Consider the following 20,230-nt stretch of genomic DNA (forward strand, 5'->3'; position numbering starts at 1 on the left):
TATTTAACGATATCTTATTATATCAATGTATAGAGCATCAGTTTATTACCACTGACATTAACTTTGATCATCTGGTGTTGTCTGGCAGATTTCTCCCCTGTAAAGATATTTTATTTCCCTTTCCGTACTCTAGTCCTCCAAAGCAAGTCACTAAATTCAGTCCACATTCAAGGAGAGAGGCTATGGCAACTTTTAGAATGGAGAAGTCACTGAGTTTTTTACTGCTTGTTATTAAAAATATATAGAATAAGTAAAGACAAGGTGAGGGGAATGGAATGTACCAGTGCTAATTTTTATACTCTCTTATCTGGTATTAATGACAAGGGACAGAGCTGCTGAACTTAATTTTTAAAAGTTGCTTTTGCCATAAATGATTTATTCCTGATAAAAGATGTGGATCTAATGTAGAATCCAGCTTCTGCTTCTAATTATGTTAGACTAGGAAAGTCAGAAAACTGAAAAAAACTGGCGGAAATGCAGGCATACCTTGAATATACTGTAGGTTCGGTTCCAGACTACACAATAAAGTGAATGTCACAATAAAGCGAATTACACAAAATTTTTGGTTTCCTACTACATATAAAATCTATTTACTATACTATAGTCTGTTAAGTGTGCAATACCATTATGTCTAAAAAAACAATGTACATATCGTAATTAAAAAATACTTTATTGCTAGAAAAATGCTAACCATCATCTGAACCTTCAGCAATTCATAATTTTTTTGCTGTTGGCGTTGGATCTGGGCAAAGTAAATTGAAAACCTTCTGGAAAGGATTCACCATTCTAGATGCCACTGAGAACATTTGTGATTAATGGAAAGAGGTCAAAATATCAACATTAAAAGGAGTTTGGAAGAATTTGAACCCAACCCTCCTGGATGACTTTGAAGAGTTCAAGACTTCAGTGGAGGAAGGAACTACAGATGGGGTCGAAATAGCAAAAGAACTAGAAGTGGAGAGTGAACATGAGGCTGAACTGCTGCAATCTCATGGTAAAACTTCAACAGATGAGGAGTTGCTTCTTAAGGATGAGCAAAGAAAGTGGTTTCTTGAGATGGAATCTACTCCTGGAGAAGATGCTGTGAAGATTGTTGAAAGGAAAACAAAGGATTTAGAAACTTAGTTGAGAAAACAGTGGCAGGTTTTGAGAGGACTGACTCTAATTTTGAAAGAAGCTCTACTGTGGGTAAAATGCTATCAAACAGCATCACATGCTACAGAGAAATCATTAGTGAAAGGAAGAGTCAATCGATGTGGCAGACTTCATTTTTGTCTTATTTTAAGAAATCGCCACAGCCACCCCAACCTTCAGCAACCACCACCTTCATCAGTCAGCAGCCATCAACAATAAATCATGTTTCACAATTATTTACGTGGGGACGGAGTCCCAGAAAGCAGTTTCCAGGTTCTTGACCTCACATGGAAAGGTGATGGCTTGGTTATTAGAGGGCCATCAGCTGTAACCAGATGTCCATCCGCTGCGGCTGGGTGGCCATCAGCTGTTAGTGGTTAGCCATTAGCCACTAATATAACTCCTGTGGCAAAGCTGGTAAGGGGGTTGGTTGGTTGGCAGAGAGAAGCGGACAGCAGATTGTGTCTCCTGCTTCCTGTGTTTCCAACCCAGCCGCCAGCGAGAGTATAGTGGTATGACTCCCCTATCTATGGCTCTGTTGGTGTTCCTTTTTGGCCTCACCATATCCTGCGTTCTTGTGCAGGGAGCGGGAGCTGAGTCCCTGCATGACAATTTATGTTGTTATGTAATATTGTGTAAGTCTTCAAATTGCATTATTTCCATTGCATAAATACATACACATGTACAAAAATAAAATATAACTACATATATTTGAAGGCATTTCCTTCTGTAATTCTGGAGTTTGAGGAATTAGGTGAGACAGTTCTTCACAATTGTTAGGATTATAGGCTCATGAGTCAGATAGACCTGGATTCAAATTCTGCATCTCCATTAATTAGCTGCCTCTCCATTCATTAGCTGCATGACCTAAGCTCAGTTTCCTCATCCATAAAAAGGGGTAACACCTGAACTTGGGGATTCTTTAGATGAGGAAGGACACTGCCTTTCAATAAGTGGTGGCTACCAAGGAAGAATAACTTCATCCTCAAAAGGACAGTCCTTTGAAACTCTTACTGAGTCAGTGTGACTTCCTTTGACAGAGAGAAAGTTAGGAATCAATTCAAGGGGAGAAGCGCAACTTTCACTATATATCCTAAAGGTACCCGGTGTAGGGGAAGAAAAATATTTACATTCTCAGTGGGTTCTCTGTTAACATGACAAAGGAAAATGGTTTTAGGCTGGGGGGGGCAGTAAACTGGGAAGGTAAACATATGTGGGGAAGGTAAACATATGGGGGGAAGCTAACTCAGTAAGGTTTGTTTGCAAATTTCTCTGGTGCCATCTCTGGGCTAAGAGTCTAGAGCAGTATAAAGGAAATTTATACCCTGCCTTTAGACAGAAAAGGAGGAGGAGGGTAAGAGAGCTCTTCCTGCTTTTGCTGCTTCTTAATTGCCTTCAACTCAAAGTAATTATGTCAAAGAGGCATATTTTGGGGTGACATATTTTGGTTTCCTTCACCAGTAAGGTTGTTTTCTAGGACTTCAGAATTTTGTACCTGTTGACATAAGAAACGTCCACACCTGCAGAGAATTTTCACAAGAGTTTTTGTGAACCAAACTGATGACATATGCCAGGGAGTAAGATCTTAAATGCTCCAGAGAATAACTGTTTTGCAGTTTCTTTTATGGATTTGAAATTAAGGAATGTAAAAAAGATTACACGGAGGTGGGGGAAAGCCAAGTGGGAATTGGATTACAGGATAGTTAACAAGATTATGTGCTCTCTGTGAGTGCGGCTAAGGCTAATTTCAAAGGGATATTAACTTAGATGCACAGAAACAGTGGACAAGGCTTACTTGAGGCAAAGATAAACCTTTTACTAAAGAAGTTATATGCCTGAGGCATGACCTGCCCAGTGAGGAATTTATGATCAGATCACCCTGTGAGGTTACTTTCCGTAGAGCTCTCTTTCTCATCCACGCACCACACACACTTTACTATTCCAATGAGAAGGTGTTGTAAGGTCTATGGGACCGAAAGCTTTTAGAAGAGGAAGCAGCGCAGTGCTTCTCAGGGCTGCTTGCCATCATATGTACATATATATGTAGTCAGTTACATACCTATTTTAAGTGTATACACATATACATACTTATTTTAAACAAGAAAACACCCATTGCTGCTATAGTCAGACAATGCTTGTAATTGCTTGTGTTAAAGGTGATTAGCCAATTGGATTACTTAAGGGAATTGCGTAAGCAATAGAAAGACGATGATCAGGTGAATTCCATTTGATGTCATAATTCCTCTGCCTCAGGGAGGGTTTTTTTAAATCAGATGAAGCACTAGTAGAGTAGGAAAGGAGAAAAGGGACGGAAAGAGAGTGACTTTCACAACTTAGAAACCTAGGTAGAGATGTGCAATGGATCACCATGGATGGAAGCTTTTGTGATTTATAAAAAGCCTTAATTTAAAGCATTTGTTTTATTCAATGTGGTGCTCACTCACCCCACAGCCACAGTGATCTGAAATACGAGTCTATCCATATCCCTACACTCTCCTCACTACCAACAAACAAACCAAAACACACAAAAACAAAGATTCTTAGCAGGACTCTGGTGACATGGCCTGTTCGCCTACCTCTCCAGTCCCTGTCTTACACTTATTGGAGGGCTGTTTTAATTCCAGAAAAACAAGCAAGTTCACACTCTATGCATTTTCTCCTGTTTCCTTGGCCTGGAATGCTAGTCTCACCTTTCTTTGCCTGATGAACAATCATTTACTTTGGAAAACTCTTGACATCATCTGTCAGGAACCCTTTCCTGGTTCTTCCTCCTAGCACTGGCCCCTGCCTCTCAGCTCTATGCATATCACTATTTTATTTTTTTAATCTCCTCTTATCTATTTCATGTTTCATACAATATTGTTTTATTTTGAATGTCAGTTCTCTAGAGCCGGTAGAACGATTTCATCTTTGTATCCTGTCCCCTAGCGGGGTGTGACAACCAAAAACTGTTTATGCAGCTGAAATGAACCCACGTTTCCTCACCAATGACCCAATCACCCCCACCACATACCTTCGGCTCAGAATCCCTAAATTATATCTCAAAATCACCATGCTTGCAAGTGCCTCCAGGACATAAGTTCCTTTTACAGAGTTTGAAATGTCTTAAGTCACCTGTACTTCTCTTAGGTCTTGTTTCCCATTCCTGGGCTAAGCTTGCTCAGTGAGAGGAGAAAGGGAAATCTAATTCCTAAGAAACAAACACTCCAAGCCTGCTTTGGTGTAAAGCAGAACTGTGGGCGGCACAAGCCTGTCTAGAGCTCAGTCCCACCCAGACTCCCACCCGCCCCCACACTCTCTTGGTTTTCAGGTGGACACAATCCAGGTGCGAGTCACATCCGTACCGCGTAGCCTGGTGAACGTCACCGAACACTTCTCCCGGACCCCTGCAGCAGTAATAGCAGTGCGACGGGATGGGGTGGGTGTCACCACGCGGTGGTCACCGTCTCCCCCGCGATGTGCAGGCGTTGGGACCTCGAAGGGGAAGCCCTGGGTGTTCATGGTCCCGTACCCCGGAAACCCCGAGGGAAGGAGGGGCTGGGAGGAGTTGATCAGTTTCTCCGGAGTTGCGCAACCAGCAGCTCCCAGAGGCGGGCATTCATTCCCGCCCGCGTCCCCGGAGCAGCCCGCCTCCGCTGACCCCTGCAGAGCCCGAACCAAAACCGAAAGGAGCCGCATCCCCGCTTACCTGGCATCGCGTCCCCTGGGTGGTCGCTGCGCTCCTCCAAGTCCGCGGGGCACCGCTTTGTGACTTCACTCATTTCGCAACAAGCCCGGGCCGCCTGGGCCCCACCCACCCCGGCCCGCCGCCTTGCCTTCCGCAGCCTCCTCGGGTCTCCGCGCTTCCCCTCGCTCCCGGGCTGGGCCTGCCCCCGCCGTCGCGGAGCCTTCTGTCCCGCAGCTCGTGGCTGTCCGTGCGGTGGACGCCGCCTGGCGGGCCGGCACGTGGCGGCCCCCGCCCCCCCGAGCAGCCAGGAACAGCCCGGCGTCCCGACCCGCTGAGGGCAGCGCACTCCCGAAGGCGCGATGCTGTGCTTCCTGAAGGGAATGGCTTTCGTCCCCTTCCTCCTGGTGACCTGGTCGTCCGCTGCCTTCATCATCTCCTACGTGGTCGCCGTGCTCTCCGGGCATGTCAACCCCTTCCTCCCCTACATCAGGTGAGGGGCAGGGTGAGCGGAGGGCTGGGGACCAGGCAGAGGCACCGCTGGGAAGCGCTGCTGATGGGGAGGACGGGGGACCAGATCCAGCTGGGGTGTCTTGCGGAAAGACCGAGGTGTGACCACGAGGAGAGGAGAGTATGCACCCTGGCAGATGTGTAGGGAGGTGGCGGGTCGGGGGTACGGAGCTAAGCAGTTCTGACTTGACCCTGAACACTGAACACAGTGGCATCACGAGCTGTTCAGGGGAGACAGGAGAACTTTCAGACTGGGTGCGGGACAGAATCTCTAGAAGACGCTTTTTTGGCGATACTGAAACAGGATGCGTGCTGATGGATGCTTTTCATTGAGAGTGCAAGTTGCAGATCCAGGTGTGCGCTAAAACAGCTCACATGTTTCACTTCTGCTTCCCAACATCCTCTTGAAGTGGATGTCTGGCTCATTTTTCATGAAAAGAAACTAAGTTTAAGCAGATGTTGAAATACCATCAGTGTGACGCTGATGTCACAGCTAGGAAATGGTGAAAGCAGAATCCACACCCAGATCCATTTCATGCCAAAAGCAACACTGTGGTACCTCCAGGTCACTGGGGGTCAGGTTTTCGCTCTCCTGGATGGAGCTGCCCAAGGTCCCTCTGGGTTCTGTGCCCCCAAAGTGAGAGCCTTCACATTTCAGCTTGTGACATCCCTTGTGTTGTCATTATGGCTTTTCGTTTCTCATGAGTTTTGGCCTCCACCTTTTTAGGGTCCCTTCATCAGTGCCCAGGACACACGTCCTGATCCTCTTCATGTGCCTCCCAACTCAGTGCCTCGCCCATGGCAGTGTTTATTAGAACAATTCATCTTTATCTAAGAGATGTGACTTCTCTGGATTGGTATTGGCTGGTGAGGGGATAATAAAGTTGGTGACACCCAGTGTCTGTAGAGATTATAGATTGTAGGGTTTCTCCTTTCTGCAGCCATTCTGCCTTGTGCACAATATTTTGTAATATGGGTGAGGAAGGGAGTGAAGATGAAGCAAGAAGAGACTCGAATTTAGAGAGATGCAAGGAAGAGAGCGTTCTGGAGTAGGGGGAAATATATGGTATTGATGCAGAAAGAGGGGCTTCTTGCATCAAGCAGACTTTCCCACTAGGCCTTGTGCTCCTGCAGAATGGGCACGAGGGCTTAGTTTCTCATGGCTCATCTCAGTCCCAAGTGCCACTGTGTCACTCCTCTGGATTCTGAACCAGGATAGATCCTCTTAGACTTGTGTAAAAAGCTTCTCTTCCTGCAATGCTTTTTATTGAGAAAAGAGTAGCTGTATTTGTCCCAGATCTGAAGGTCAGGGACAGATAATATTTGATACGCATTGGCCAAGCAGTCAGAGGCAGGGTTTGAGTCTTTGTAGAGGTGTCTGATACGGTTGTGATTAATATTACCCCAAGGTGAACCTGAAATGTAAGACATTCAGAAATGGGGAAATGAGCTGACAAGACGAACCACTTGTGAGATGCTCAGATCACAGACATTCCAAGGGAGAGGGTTTAAATTTAACAAGGAAAGAAAGCCTTTAGAAAAAGAATTACAGGAAGAAAAGGCATGAGATTGTCCCTTTGTTGCCAGGAGCCATCAGTCTACAAACAACAAACACGTGTATTGCTTGCTCACATGTGCCTGAGGCTTTGAAGTTGTCTGCTTCCCTGCAGACAAGAGCAGCTGGAGCATTGAATTGCTCCTGCCCCTCCCAGAAAACCAAGTCATTGAGGCCAGGACGAGAGGTAGGTAGATAAGAGCCAGACAACAGGACCTGGTGGAAGTAGCGCCAAATTGATCAGTTTTGCCCAGAAATGTTCGCCCTTATCTCCTGTAAGTCCTCTCTGCTCTCACTACCTCCTGTTCTTCTTTACCCTCACTCCCTCCGTTTCCTCCAACCACGCTGGCTTCCTTTCTGTGTCTCACACATGTCAGGCACACCTCCTTCTCAGGGCCTTGGCACTGACTATTCTTCTGCCGGAGTGTCCTACCTCCAGAATTTGCCCTTACCTCCCTTGTTCAAGTATTGTTTCAGTGAGGCCTGCTCTGAAAGGCCTATTTAAAATTGCACCCTAGTGAGCTTGATCCCCCATACCCAGTCTTACTAGTCACCAAAGCTCTGTCACCTAACAAACTATATGATTTACTTATTATGTTGATTACTTGTCTTCCTTCTCTGGAGTGTAAGATCTATGAAGGCTCTCAACATTACTTGTTGAATTAATATTTCTCAGGCACTCACTGTGGTTATTGTATTCTTCCCCCCGAGCAGGCCAGTTCCCTTCAGGGAAGGCCTGATTCAGTCAGTGGTGGTTGGTCAGTGATTTGGATGTACAGATGCTCCTCAACTTTGGGGTTACCTCCTGATAAACGCATCTTAAGCTGAAAATATCGTAAATTGAAAATGCGTTTAGTAATCTAGCTTAACTCTTTCACTGCATTAATTGGTTTCAAGTTTTTTCTCCAAAATGTATCAAAAATCGACAAAAGTCGAACGTCGCAGCTTAAGTATTTAATAATAGCTTAGCCTAGCCTACCTTAAACGTGCTCAGAACACATATATTAGCCTAGTGTTGAGCAAGATCATCTAACACAAAGCCTATTTTATGATAAAGTGTTGAATATCTCATGTAATGTATTGAAGACTGTACTGAAAGTGAAACAGTGGTTGTATAGGTTCTCACCGTTAACTCACCATTAACCACTAACCATTAGCACACGAAACTTAAAGAATGCTTGAAGCATTGAACTAAAACAAAGAATGCTGGCAACATAGTATACTGTAGAGTATCAGTTTAAAAAAATAAACTTTTTAATTAAAATATAGTTGGCATACAATGTTAGTTTCAGGTGTACAACATAGTGGTTGGACATTTCTAGAGGATGAGTTGTTGACCCTCATGATCTTGTGGCTGACTGGGAGCTGGGGCTCACTGCTGCTGCCCAGCGTCCCGGGAGGATCATACCGCATATCGCTAGCCTGGGAAAAGATCAACATTCAAAATTTGAAGTATGGTTTCTGTTGACTGTAGGGCTTTCACACCATCATAAGGTAAAAAAAAAAAAATCACAAGTAGAACCATCATAAGTCAGGACATCTGTGTTTAGAATGAACCTCCTTTTTGGTGATAACGTTGTTCACATTGTGCAAGCAATCTGATGTTCTGATCTTTTGTTTTGTTTTGTATTTAACAATGTTGAACACTGACTAAAAGCCATTGCATGTTAATTAAGCACCAGAACCCTGGGAGCACCTCTCTAGTATGGCAATCAAACTCAGCTTCTTTACCGGGTATTTCCCTATGACACTGTTACTCTTCATTATATTGGCTAAATGGGCAAATATTAATAGCTCTTAGATATATGGAAAGATGCTCAACCTCAAGAATTGAATAAAAATTCAAATCAAAACTCATTGATGCCGTTTTTCATCTACTGAATTGACAGAAGAAACCTAAATGTTTGACACACTATTTGTGAGACTTTGTGGAAACAGGCTCCCATATGTTGCTGGTGGGAATGTAAATTGATTCACTCTCTCTGGAGGAACTTGACTTTATCTATCAAAATGACAAAAGTATATTTCTACAAGGTTACTGCTAATAGCATTGTTTTCAATAACAAAGGTTGGAAACCATACAAATATCCATCAGGAGAACACTAGCTAAATAAATATGGTTTATTCAAAGAAGACTTCAAACAAAGCTCTCTATACATAGAATAATCTCTTTGAATTAACACATTGATGTGAAAAATTTCCAGTACATTGTTACATGGAAAAAGCAAGATGCAGAACAAAATATGTTACCAGTTTGTGGAAGAGGTAGGGGGTTGGGGGATGGAGGGGGAAATAGTATACATTTTGTATTTGCTTGCGTAAAGAAACTAATAAAAGTGATTTATCTGTATGATGGAAGGAGTAAGTCATAGTCAAGGAGACATTAGCAGATGGGTAAAATGACAGAAATACTTTTTCACCATACTTTTTAAAAATTAATCTTTTTACTTCTGAGATAATTGTAGATTTACATGCAGTTACAAAAAATAATGCAGAAAGATCCCATGTATCTTTTACCCAGTGTCTCTCAAAAGTAACATCTTGCAAACTTGGCATACCTTTATGTATGTATTTATTTTTCAGACAAATGAATGGGCTTTCTCAGAAAATTAAATTAGAAACATGGGATTCAAACAGCCACTAAATTTAACAAGTTGGAGTAGAACAGTGCAATATTTCTGTATTATGAAACCATTAATGCAAGGATGTCAAAACCAAGGAAAAATAAAAGTCAACCTGAAAGGATTAGTTACACCCATATATATTGTTGAGCACCATCATGGTTAATTTATTAGAGTTTCTTTTTTTTTTCAATAAACTTTATTGAAGTATAATGTCCATGCAAGAAAATGCATCTATTTTAAATATACAGTTTTGTGAGTTTTTAAAAAAATGTGTATGCCTATATAGCCATCATGATAGTCAAGCTATAGAACATTTTCATCACTGCGGAAGACTTCCTCGTACCCCTTCCTGCTCCATCCTGGCCCTACACCACTGCTGATCTGCTTTTTCTTACTTTGCTAGCGATTCATATTAATATAATCCTACAGTACTTACTCTTTTTATTTTATTAGTTTCAGTTGTGCAAAACGATGGACTAGTTAGACATTTATCATTTATACCCCTCACAAAGTGATAATGTTATAGTTTCTTATATTTCCTCTGTGACCAAATCCTCAGGCTATCTTGGATCAACATTACTTCTCAACTCCTCCAACTGGTAAGCCATTATCTTTTACATATTGTTTGGCTTGTGTTTCATGCTTCCAGAATATTTGGTGGCCTTTTACTTTCAAGTTTGCCAATTCTGCGTCCTGGTTGCATCCTTTATTAGCGTAGTCTCACTTTTTTTTTTGCAAGTCCTGTTTGCTGGATGAATTGTGGTCTTTGATTACTTCCATGGCGCCTCCTCAGGACCACAAATCCTGATCAGTGATTGGTGGCAGAAAACCTAGAATTAAGCCACCTTAGAAGGGAGACCAAAATGGCATAGTAAATAAGTAAAAGAAGTTAGGTTTTTAACTCCAAAAATGAATCTGAAAATTATAGAAATTATTTGGTATTTATTTCGTTAACAATCACAAAATGTAGGTTACAATCACAATGTGCTAATTCTTATAATAAACAAAATTCATTACAACGAACGCTTCTCATAATGAACAAAACAAAATGAAAAGACAAAATTCTTATAAGGAACCAAAATCTTAAAATGATTCAAGTGCTCTTTTTAAGGGAAGGGTACATACTTTTCCAATACAGTTCTATGATTGCATGATACAAAGTCCTTGATTTCACATTTGTCTTTTGAAGGGGGATATGAAGAGGCTCATTTTTGCAGAAATGTTTTATGACTTCAATTTTCCCAATGACCATTCTTAATATATGTGGGAGGACATTGATCTTGTTTATTGTCTGTGTCTCATGAGGGAGAGATTTCGAGCCTGTTCACTGCTCCATCCCCAGCATTTATGACAGCGCCAGAGACATAGGAGATGCTTGGTAAATATTAGTTGAATGCTGATTAAGATCATTTACACCAGGGCCTGTTTCGTTTATACCTGTTTCATTGGTCGTGTCAGTTTCTCTTCGATTGTTAACTGACTCTGCCAGCATTCATTGTTCATTTACTACTTTGATTGCGATTCCAACTCTTGTCTCCAACACCATTTCTACTGACTTCATGAAATTCTCCATGTTTATAAGATTTGCAATCTCCCTTTGTAGTCAGTTTGACTATTTACTTCTCAGCTCTCCCAGATGATAAAAGCCACTCTTTATATCGTCTTCTTTGGCTGTGTCTCATGCTTCCAGAATATTCTGTGGCCCTTTACTTTTAAGGTTTTGCCAGTTATGCATCCTGGTTGCTTTTTATTAGCCTAGTCTTACTTTTTGTGCAAGTGCTGTTTGCTGCATAGAATGTGGTCTTTGGTCATTCCCATTATTTCTCCTCATGACCACCGCCCAATGATTATTGGCAGAACACTGGGTAACCTAGTAAATATTCACCATGTTGAATATTTACAACACTTGGTAATCATACTGAGAGGGAACATAGTAGATTGGATAAGGGAACAACTGTGCAGCAGATGACTTTGATTAGACTACACCATGTGCCCCGGCTATAGGACTTTGGACAAGTGACTTGACTTCTCTCTGTTTCCCTTTGGGTTAATAGCACCTCCCTTGTGAATTAACACATGAACCCACTGAGAACTCATTAACACCCTGATCCAAGAACATAATAAGTTATCTGTAAGCACTTGCTGTTAGTATTATTAAGGGACCGGTCCAGGTTAATCTGGGTAGATGCTAGTGTTAAGTAGGAAAGGACATTTGGTTGAGGGCTAGTTTTATAAGTGATCAGTTTATTTTGTGGGTGTAGCAGAAGCTTTCCTAACTACCCTCAACTTAATGAAGTTGCTTGTTTAACTGATAACCTCATTCTCTGAAAAGTACACTGACTAAAGCCAGTGGATCCTGAAAACCTCTCCCAGCGGTGGCTACTCTCTGAGCTGCTTGCTTTCTCCTTTCACCTGTTTTTGTACGCTTATCAATGCCAGCTGTGTTTGTTCCCAAATGTGTTTATGCCAGTTGTATTTTTTTTATTGTAAGATTTAACTCAATATACATAAACTGTTGGTCTGTAAATGCAAAAAGAGAACCATAATTTATAAGAATACTCGGTCGAATGCTTTGGCAAGATTCAACAGAGACAAGTAAAAAAATTGCAGTCTGTTTAATAGTGTTTATGACGAGTGTAAAGATTTACGAAAAATGATAAAAAACTGGAAGGATTCTGCACTTAAATTGCTTCAAAAGTGTCTTTAAGGTTTCCCTCTAAAGAAACCAAAACTGGAAATGAGATCATGCAGGGTAGATGTGGTTTATCTTCCAGGAAGACATGTAGTGGACTCGCACTTGTGTAATGGCCTTAACTTCCATCAATAGGTAGGCAAGCGAATATACGTTTATGTTTGTGGTGTGCATGTATCTGTATAATTTTTGATGACTTCCTGCTTAAACCAATATTTTTGATTACTAACTACTACATTGAATTTCAGGCAGTGGTGACGTTTGCTTTCCTATTTAACTGTAACAATGGTGTCTGGGATAATAATCAGAGAATGAGGTCTGTGTGCCTAGAGTCACACATATTCTGACATGCTGTTGATGACATGTTAATCTTTACAATGTAGGGATGATTACCTCATAGAATCTCTAAGTCATAGTGTCATAAGAACGAAAAGGGAGGCATGCCGTGTAAAATTTTCAGCTAAGAAAAGTATCATCCTTTTAAGTGATACTTTATCATTTGATATTTTCTTCAAAAATGCATTACCCAAATTAGTTAATTCTAACAAAAGCATAATGAGAAAATTGAAAATCTCAAACTTGTACAGCTTGAAAATGAATTGAGGTGGTGGAGGCAGTGTTCAGTTCCTGAGCTAACTGTAAATAGTTCAGTTTTCCATTCAATTTAAATTTTCTTGTGTCACTTGATGACATTAAAAATCCTCCCCCACTAAATTAAATAAAATTGTGAACATTTTTCTTCTGTGTTTCTGACTTGTTAAAAGGCATTAGAGTATTGCTCAAAAGTCCTGACTGATGCAGGGCTGATAACTTTTAATAAGGACTCAATTTCCACTTAAAGAGTGCACCACTTAATAGTCCTAAATACCCAACAGTAATTGCCTTTCAGCCCACCAAGAACATGCATTATAGAGTTATTATCTTGCATGCCAAAGACAACTTGCTCATGGCTCCAGAAGGAACAGCTGATGCCAACGTGGTTGTAAATAGACAAGACTGTAAATTCATATGGAAATATGTTATCATAAAATGAAATGTGATAGAGCACAGCAGAGAAGGGTTCCTAAGTTGTGTCCATTGAAATTATCCAGCTCTGGATGCATAGCCTGGCTTCCCCATTTACTATCTGTGTGATCTCGAGTGCATTACTTTTCTAAGACTCAGTTTCTTCCTCTTTAAGATGGCCATAATAACTACTTTCCTTATAATGTTGTGAAGACCAAATAAGATGTGCCGAGCTGAGTGTAAGTACTGAGGAAATGTTAATTGTTTTCTTTTGTAATATTAGTAGCTATAGTCCAAGAAGGGATGGTTTATAGAGACTCGCCTTAAAAAACTTCCTGGGCTGGCCCGGTGGCTCAGGAGGTTGGAGCTCCATGCTCCTAACTCCGAAGGCTGCCGGTTTGATTCCCACATGAGCCAGTGGGCTCTCAACCACAAGGTTGCCAGTTCAATTCCTCGACTCCCGCAAGAGATGGGACTAAAATTGAACACGGCACATTGAGCTGAGCTGCCGCTGAGCTCCCAGATGGCTCAGTTGGTTGTTCAGTTCCTCGACTCCCGCAAGAGATGGGACTAAATTTGAACACGGCACCTTGAGCTGAGCTGCCGCTGAGCTCCCAGATGGCTCAGTTGGTTGGAGCGCGTCCTCTCAACCACAAAGTTGCCAGTTCGACTCCTGCAAGGGATGGTGGGCTGCGCCCCCTGCAACTAGCAACGGCAACTGGACCTGGAGCTGAGCTGCGCCCTCCACAACTAAGACTGAAAGGACAACAACTTGACTTGGAAAAAAGTCCTGGAAGTACACACTGTTCCCCAATAAAGTCCTGTTCCCCTTCCCCAATAAAATCTTTAAAAATAAATAAATAAAAATAATAAAATAAAATACAAACTAACCCAAATGCTTAAGAAAAAACAAAAAAAACTTCCCAAATTTGACCTCTTATCACCTCTACCCGGTCCCAGCCACTGTCATCTCTTGACAAACCTCTGAAATAGCTCCCTAATATGGTTCCCCTGGTCTGCACTTGCCCCTCTATAGTCTTTTCACAACATCCTTTATAAAAACATCAGCTTCATATCACTTCCCTGCTCTCAGCCCTCAACAGCATTGTATCATGTTTAGAATAACATTCAGAGTCCTTACCATGACCCATGAGTTCTGCGTGACCCCTCCCCCCACACGCACACACATCCTTACTCACTCCCCTCCAGGCACACCTACTTCCTTGCAGTTTTTCTAACATATTGCCACCTTAAAGCCTTTGACTTTGCTGTTCTCTCTGCTTGTGATTTGCCTGGCCCAAATATTCCACTTCGTTCAGATCTCTGCTCAAGTACCCTTCCCAGATTACTCTGTCTCAAGTATGGGGCTCACCTATCTCCCTCTTATGCAGGTTTCCTTTTCTTCACAGCATTTATCACTCCGAGACTATTTTTATTACCCTTCACAAGAATATAAATTCCACAAAAGAGGGGCGTTTTCTGTTTTATTTACAACTACAGTCACCATGCCTACAAAATTACCTGTTACGTAGAAGGCTATCAGTAACTGTGTATTGAATCACTGAATCCTTGCATTTTTTGTTAGATATTAAGCTTCTTGAAGGTTGTGAGTCAGTTATCTTTGCATCTTTGTATCCCCACTAACTGGCACAGTTCCCGTCACTTTGGAAGTGCTTAACAATTTTTTAAAAAATGTTGTATGAGTGAACAAAGAGGAAACTCGGATTGATAGAAAGAGGGCAAATTGCAGGTGTGTAGTGTGAGGAAAGAGTTGTTTGCATTTATGAATAGGAAATTCTTTTTACATTTAAAAACAGTTGATATAGCTTTAAGATGCCTGTCCCTCTAGAATAATTGTTACCAAGTGAAGCTGCCAAAAAGTTAGCCCTAATAATTATAAGCATCCAATAAAATGTAATGGCTTGTTATTATCATACTTATTCCTTTTAAATAACATTTAAACATTGTGAAGATAAAGGAATTAATGGTCTCTTTTTACTGGTGCATTAAATGTTTTTAGGTTCTAAGTCCTGATTCATCTTCCAAGCAATGGACTAGAGTATTACGGCAACCCAGCAACCTCAGTCTGGGCATGCAGATAATTTTGCATTTTGTCATCCCAATAATCATGACTGCAGGCTTTGGAGTAATAGAATCACATGTATTCAGTGATTTAAAGCATTTGACCAAGCTTATATTGTCGTATATGTCTTGTTTGTATTGTTTCCATTCCTCTGAGCCTCAAGTGATTATGCAGTGGCTTAATGTTATAAATTAGTTTGCAAAAGGATGTTAGACAAATAACCTGGAAATTTCCATGATGAAATTAACTTGTAGAAATGTAAATAAAGGAAACATAGACATAAACTGACTTCCGAGGCACAACCTACCCTAGAACCTACTGTGTACACACAACAACCTCAACAGTTTTGAAACCACATGCAAATGAACAGTTCCTATCCCTGTTGCAGTTTTCAGGAAGTGCCTCATTGACAAGGTGAGGAGGCTATAAATGGGACTGGGGCAGGGCTAGAACCATATTGCTTAAGCCACGTGGTCCAGAATCATATGGTCGGAGTTGGGCGGGGAGACTACTTCTGCTGGGCTGGGAGGCAACTGATTTTGCCTCTCCCTCTCCAGTTTCCTGAATCAGGTACCCAAGTAAAGCTATGCCAGCTAAAGACTACTACCGCTGCCTTTGTGCAGTGAGATCATTTAGTTTGACCTTAACAAAAATAAAACACAGAGAGGCTGCCCACAGGGCCTCTTTGTACCTCCTTGGTGTTATACTCCTCTGGATTCCAACATGAAGCAGAAGACGTGACACAATATATGATGTAACATATTAGCACATTTTCATTTGCTGCTTGGAAAGTCTTTTTGAAATATTCTTGAGCAAAATTTCATCAAATGCTAGGTACCATTTTTGTCACTTTAATGGAAATAAATCACAAACTGACATTCTTACCTGACAGATTGGGGTATTTGTGTCTCAGACTGTGTCTAATACCTAGTAGATGCCCCATAAATATTTTGTTGATGAGTGGATACATTTTATATTATATGTGGAGCCAAATAAAAAAATTTTTAAAGGTGGTTGCATTTAACCAAACAACTGTTTATGACTACATTAATGTTTTCCCCATTTTTTGTAGTTTAATATTGTCTATGTTTTAGTGCCAAGTATAGGAAAATAGGCCCATTGGTACTCATGCATTGAAGGTAGGTGTTGTAGACTCAGGACTTACGAAAGGAAATCAGATTTACCATGGCAATGAAGATTTCTTAAAGATATTTACAATTAAATTATGGCATTTGAGAAGCTGTGAGGTCTTGCCTGCTTGTCACCTTCCTGGTATACAGGAAAGGCATGATGCTCCCTTCTTGTTACCATCATGGTTCACTGCTCCTGAGAGCCAACTGTGTGCATTTCTTCCCAACTCTATGTTCAGTGACCAACATTTTGGTAGTTTGAAGTTTGACATGTTGGGAGAATTTACACCATAGAAATGGGCCTAGGCTACTGCAAATGCACTCCCTCTAGAGCTGGTTATTAAGTATTTATTAACAAACAGCACATCACTGTTTGTTCTCCATCCCAATCCTAATCTTTCTTCTAATTGCTTTGTCCCTTGCCTGCTGTTAGAGCATAGTGAAGGCAGAAAGATTAGGGAGTCAGACATCTGGATTGGAATATAGATTTTGCTGTGTAATAATAGCTCTGTGACCTCGAACAAGGTATATAAGTTCTCTAATACCCAGTTTTCTCCTTAGTAAAATGAGGTTGATAAAATGAGGTTGAAATGATGTATAATAAGCACCTAGCAGTACCTGGTACATAGTAAATATCCAATAAGTGGTATCTATTATGTCAAGTTTTTTTGCAAGTACTGATCGTCATTCAAAAAACACATATGGAATGGCTATTGGCAAAGCACTTTTGATTCTGCCTGTATTGTTTTTAATGTACAGATAAACAAGAATAAAATACCATCCCGAAATTCTGAGCTTTCAGATTGCATATTTGATGTTATGTGGACTATACATTGGGGCCCTTGGCCTATGTCTTGGTTTGCTGTGAATGGACAGATAGTTTCCGAGTCTGGTCTTCTCACCTCCTGTTAGAACACCTTAGTCCGCCCCAACTACCTGTCCACCTAAATAGCCTCCTCATTCTTCCCTTTCCTTCTCTTTCTCCATGAACAAGTAAATAATCTTCCTGGCATATGGCAGATTACCTAGACCTATGGTAACAAGTGATCTTCCATGGGTTACCTGGTAACTGCTTTCTTTCCCCCCCACTTCTGCCCCGCCCCCCACTCTGGTTCAAGACGTTTCTCAGTCTAGTTGTGTAGGACACAGCTCCCTGGCCCATGCTGGGGTTATGAACCTTGTGCTCCCCCCCCCCCCCCCCGGCTGAGGCAGTCAGTGCCAGTTGTAAGTCGGCCACTCACTGCAGCTGACAGCGGCTCATACCGACTGCCGGCCACTCACACTGGTTGACAGCAGCTCATGGCAGGTAGCTGCTTTTTTATACCCTGAGGACAAGAATAGAAGGCTTGATTTCCCTGTGAGAATGAATATTCTGGCAAAAGTGTTGCCCAAGGGTATGAACTGTCTGTACCTTTTTCTCATTACTGGTTCCAGTTCCCTCCCGTCACCCACTCAGCACCGGGTTGTCCTCAGAAAGGCATTCCCCACCTTAGGCAGCCTTCACTACAACATTCCTTCAGTGAGAAAAATAGTAATATCAAATTCTAAGTACTTCAGATTCTTATAGGTACAAGTGACGCGGAGATTGAAATAGTTGAGAATATAAGCATTTGTTATAAGGGGGAATATTGACCTCTTTATGTTCTTCAGGTATTAAGTGTTCACAAAATTGAATGGCTCCTGCTTTCCGCAAACACAGGCTTCTTGTGGGATTCTTCAAACACTTTGAAGTACGCCTTTTTCAACGTGATCAGTTTTTCAATACTTAAATTGCAGAGCTGTTTTAAAACATGGGAACACTCAAGACGGGTACAAGTTGTTTCATGTTGGGAGCTCTTTTGCCATCAGTTTTAAACTGTTGCTTTATGCGAGCAACTTGAAAATGTAAACATTCAAGCCTTGGCACAGATGAATAGAAAACAGAACTTTCCAATGCTACCTTCCAGCTCATTCAATTAGTGATAGACTACACCTGAAAAATGTTTTATAGAAATTATGTTTTGCTAAAATAATTTATCATACCCTCAATTGCTTCCATAAAATATTGGCAGGCTTCAATAATATTGCTCAGCTTTTCATCATTATTTTCAGTGTAAATTTGTGCATAAGTGAAATTGTTAAAAAATTTAAATGTGTTTATGTGTATTGAGCATCCCGGTAGCAGATTTTTCAAATGTGATTTTAGACCTATTTTTTCCCCCCTGAAATAGTCACACTCAAGTCTTCACCAAGAATGGACACATGTCAATCAAGTTTATTGAGTTCGATCATTTTAGAAACACTACCACCATTCACTTTGAGCATTTACTAGCTTTTTATAATGAAAAAAAGATGTAATCTTTCATGATAGAAAAATGAATTTTAGATTTTTCAGAGCCAAATGAGAACACTTTAAAACAAAATCAGGTCAAATCTTTGGAATTCAAAGTGACTAAACACCGAGAAGAAACGCAGTATAAAACCTGCCAATTACCTGCCTGCCCAGAGGTCTGAACTGAATTCTTTTTTCATAATTTGGATATTTCTTCTCTTTCTCAGTGATACAGGAACAACACCTCCGGAGAGTGGTATTTTTGGATTTATGATAAACTTCTCTGCATTTCTTGGTAAGTACATAATGATTATTATAAATAAATTTTAAAAGTTCACAATCTCCAGTGAAGAGAAATGTGTCATTTGCAGTTTGTGTATAATTCTTAATTATTTTTTAATAATAATTTTTAACAGACTTTATTTTTTAGAGCAGTTTTAGGTTCACTGAAAAATTGAGCCCATGGTGGAGATTTCCCATATAGCCCATGCACCCCCCCACCACAGCATTATCAACAACCCCCACCTGAGTGACGTTAGTTAGAGTTGATGAACGCTCATTGACACATTATAATCACCCGAAGTCCATAGTTTACCTCAGGGTTCACTCTTGGTGTTTATCATTTTTTAAAAGTACAACCTTTCAAACTAAATTTTGCTCTACTTTGAGAAACTAAATGACTAGAAATCCAGAATTCCTTATAACCTCATTATAGGACTATTCTTTACTTCCTCTGGTAATTTGCCACAAGATTTTGCAATGGATTTCATATGTAATCTGATTTTTTAAATTGTGTTTTATAGCCAATACATGTGTGTAAACCAAAGACACCTAATGTATAAACTGATATTTCTCAGGATGTGTTCTGAAGGCAACTTACATGACAGTCATCTGGGGTGCTGGTTAAAATGCCTATTCTGGGGCCACAGTGCAGAGCTACTCAATCAGCATCTCTGAGAATGGGTCCTGAGAACATGTGATGTGAATAAGCACTGTAGGGGACTTGGATACTCACTAAAGCTTGAGAGGCACTGACACAGGTGTTGTTTCACCTGTTAGAGGGGAAAGGTGAAGCAGGGAAGTTTGTCTCTAACTCAGGTATGACTTCAATTCCTTAAATACACCTGAGATGCAGTTGGTAGGGTACGAGCCTCTCGTGAGCCAATTAATGTGATGACTGAAAAGCTCAGTCTACTAAAGAGTGATCCGGTGTGTAGATGTAAGATGCGGGTCTCTTTCTCCTTTGCCCTTCCATAAACCCCTACCCTATGTAACAATCAGGTGTTTGCCAGAGGTCTATCCTGTAACTAGCACTTTTGTCCCTCTCTACTGGTATAGGGTGGGAAGGGACAGAGGTGCTGGAAACCCTACTTAGTGACCTGGCATCTTTTGAATCTGTTCATCCTACTTGGTAGAGAGAATGTTTCACCCTGTCAACCATGTGTGGTCTTCTCCCGAGGTTTTAGAGGTGAGCAAGAGGAAGTAGAAATAGTCTCTCAGTCTGATTGCCCTCTTACACCAT

The 20,230-nt window shown here is 41.1% G+C and overlaps 2 protein-coding genes across 3 annotated transcripts in view; one reads left to right on the plus strand and one right to left on the minus strand.

Annotated features, from left to right (window-relative positions):
• GNPTAB (N-acetylglucosamine-1-phosphate transferase subunits alpha and beta) overlaps positions 1–5,079 on the minus strand; it is an 88,131-nt gene extending 83,052 nt beyond the window's left edge. Inside the window, exon 1 of the mRNA XM_074326216.1 lies at positions 4,823–5,079. The gene's annotated coding sequence lies outside the window, so the exon portion shown is untranslated. The remainder of the gene's footprint in view (positions 1–4,822) is intronic.
• Positions 4,465–20,230, plus strand: part of DRAM1 (DNA damage regulated autophagy modulator 1) — a 33,889-nt gene continuing 18,123 nt past the window's right edge. For both annotated transcript variants that reach the window (XR_012494070.1, XM_019732188.2), the window contains exons 1-2: positions 4,465–5,291; positions 18,936–19,003. Coding sequence is in view for 1 of the 2 variants with exons in the window: in XM_019732188.2 (XP_019587747.1) it covers positions 5,161–5,291; positions 18,936–19,003 (199 nt within the window). In the remaining variant the exon portion in view is untranslated. The remainder of the gene's footprint in view (positions 5,292–18,935; positions 19,004–20,230) is intronic.

Source organism: Rhinolophus sinicus, linkage group LG02 (genome assembly GCF_036562045.2).
Source record: "Rhinolophus sinicus isolate RSC01 linkage group LG02, ASM3656204v1, whole genome shotgun sequence".
NCBI classification, from domain to species: Eukaryota; Metazoa; Chordata; class Mammalia; order Chiroptera; family Rhinolophidae; genus Rhinolophus; species Rhinolophus sinicus.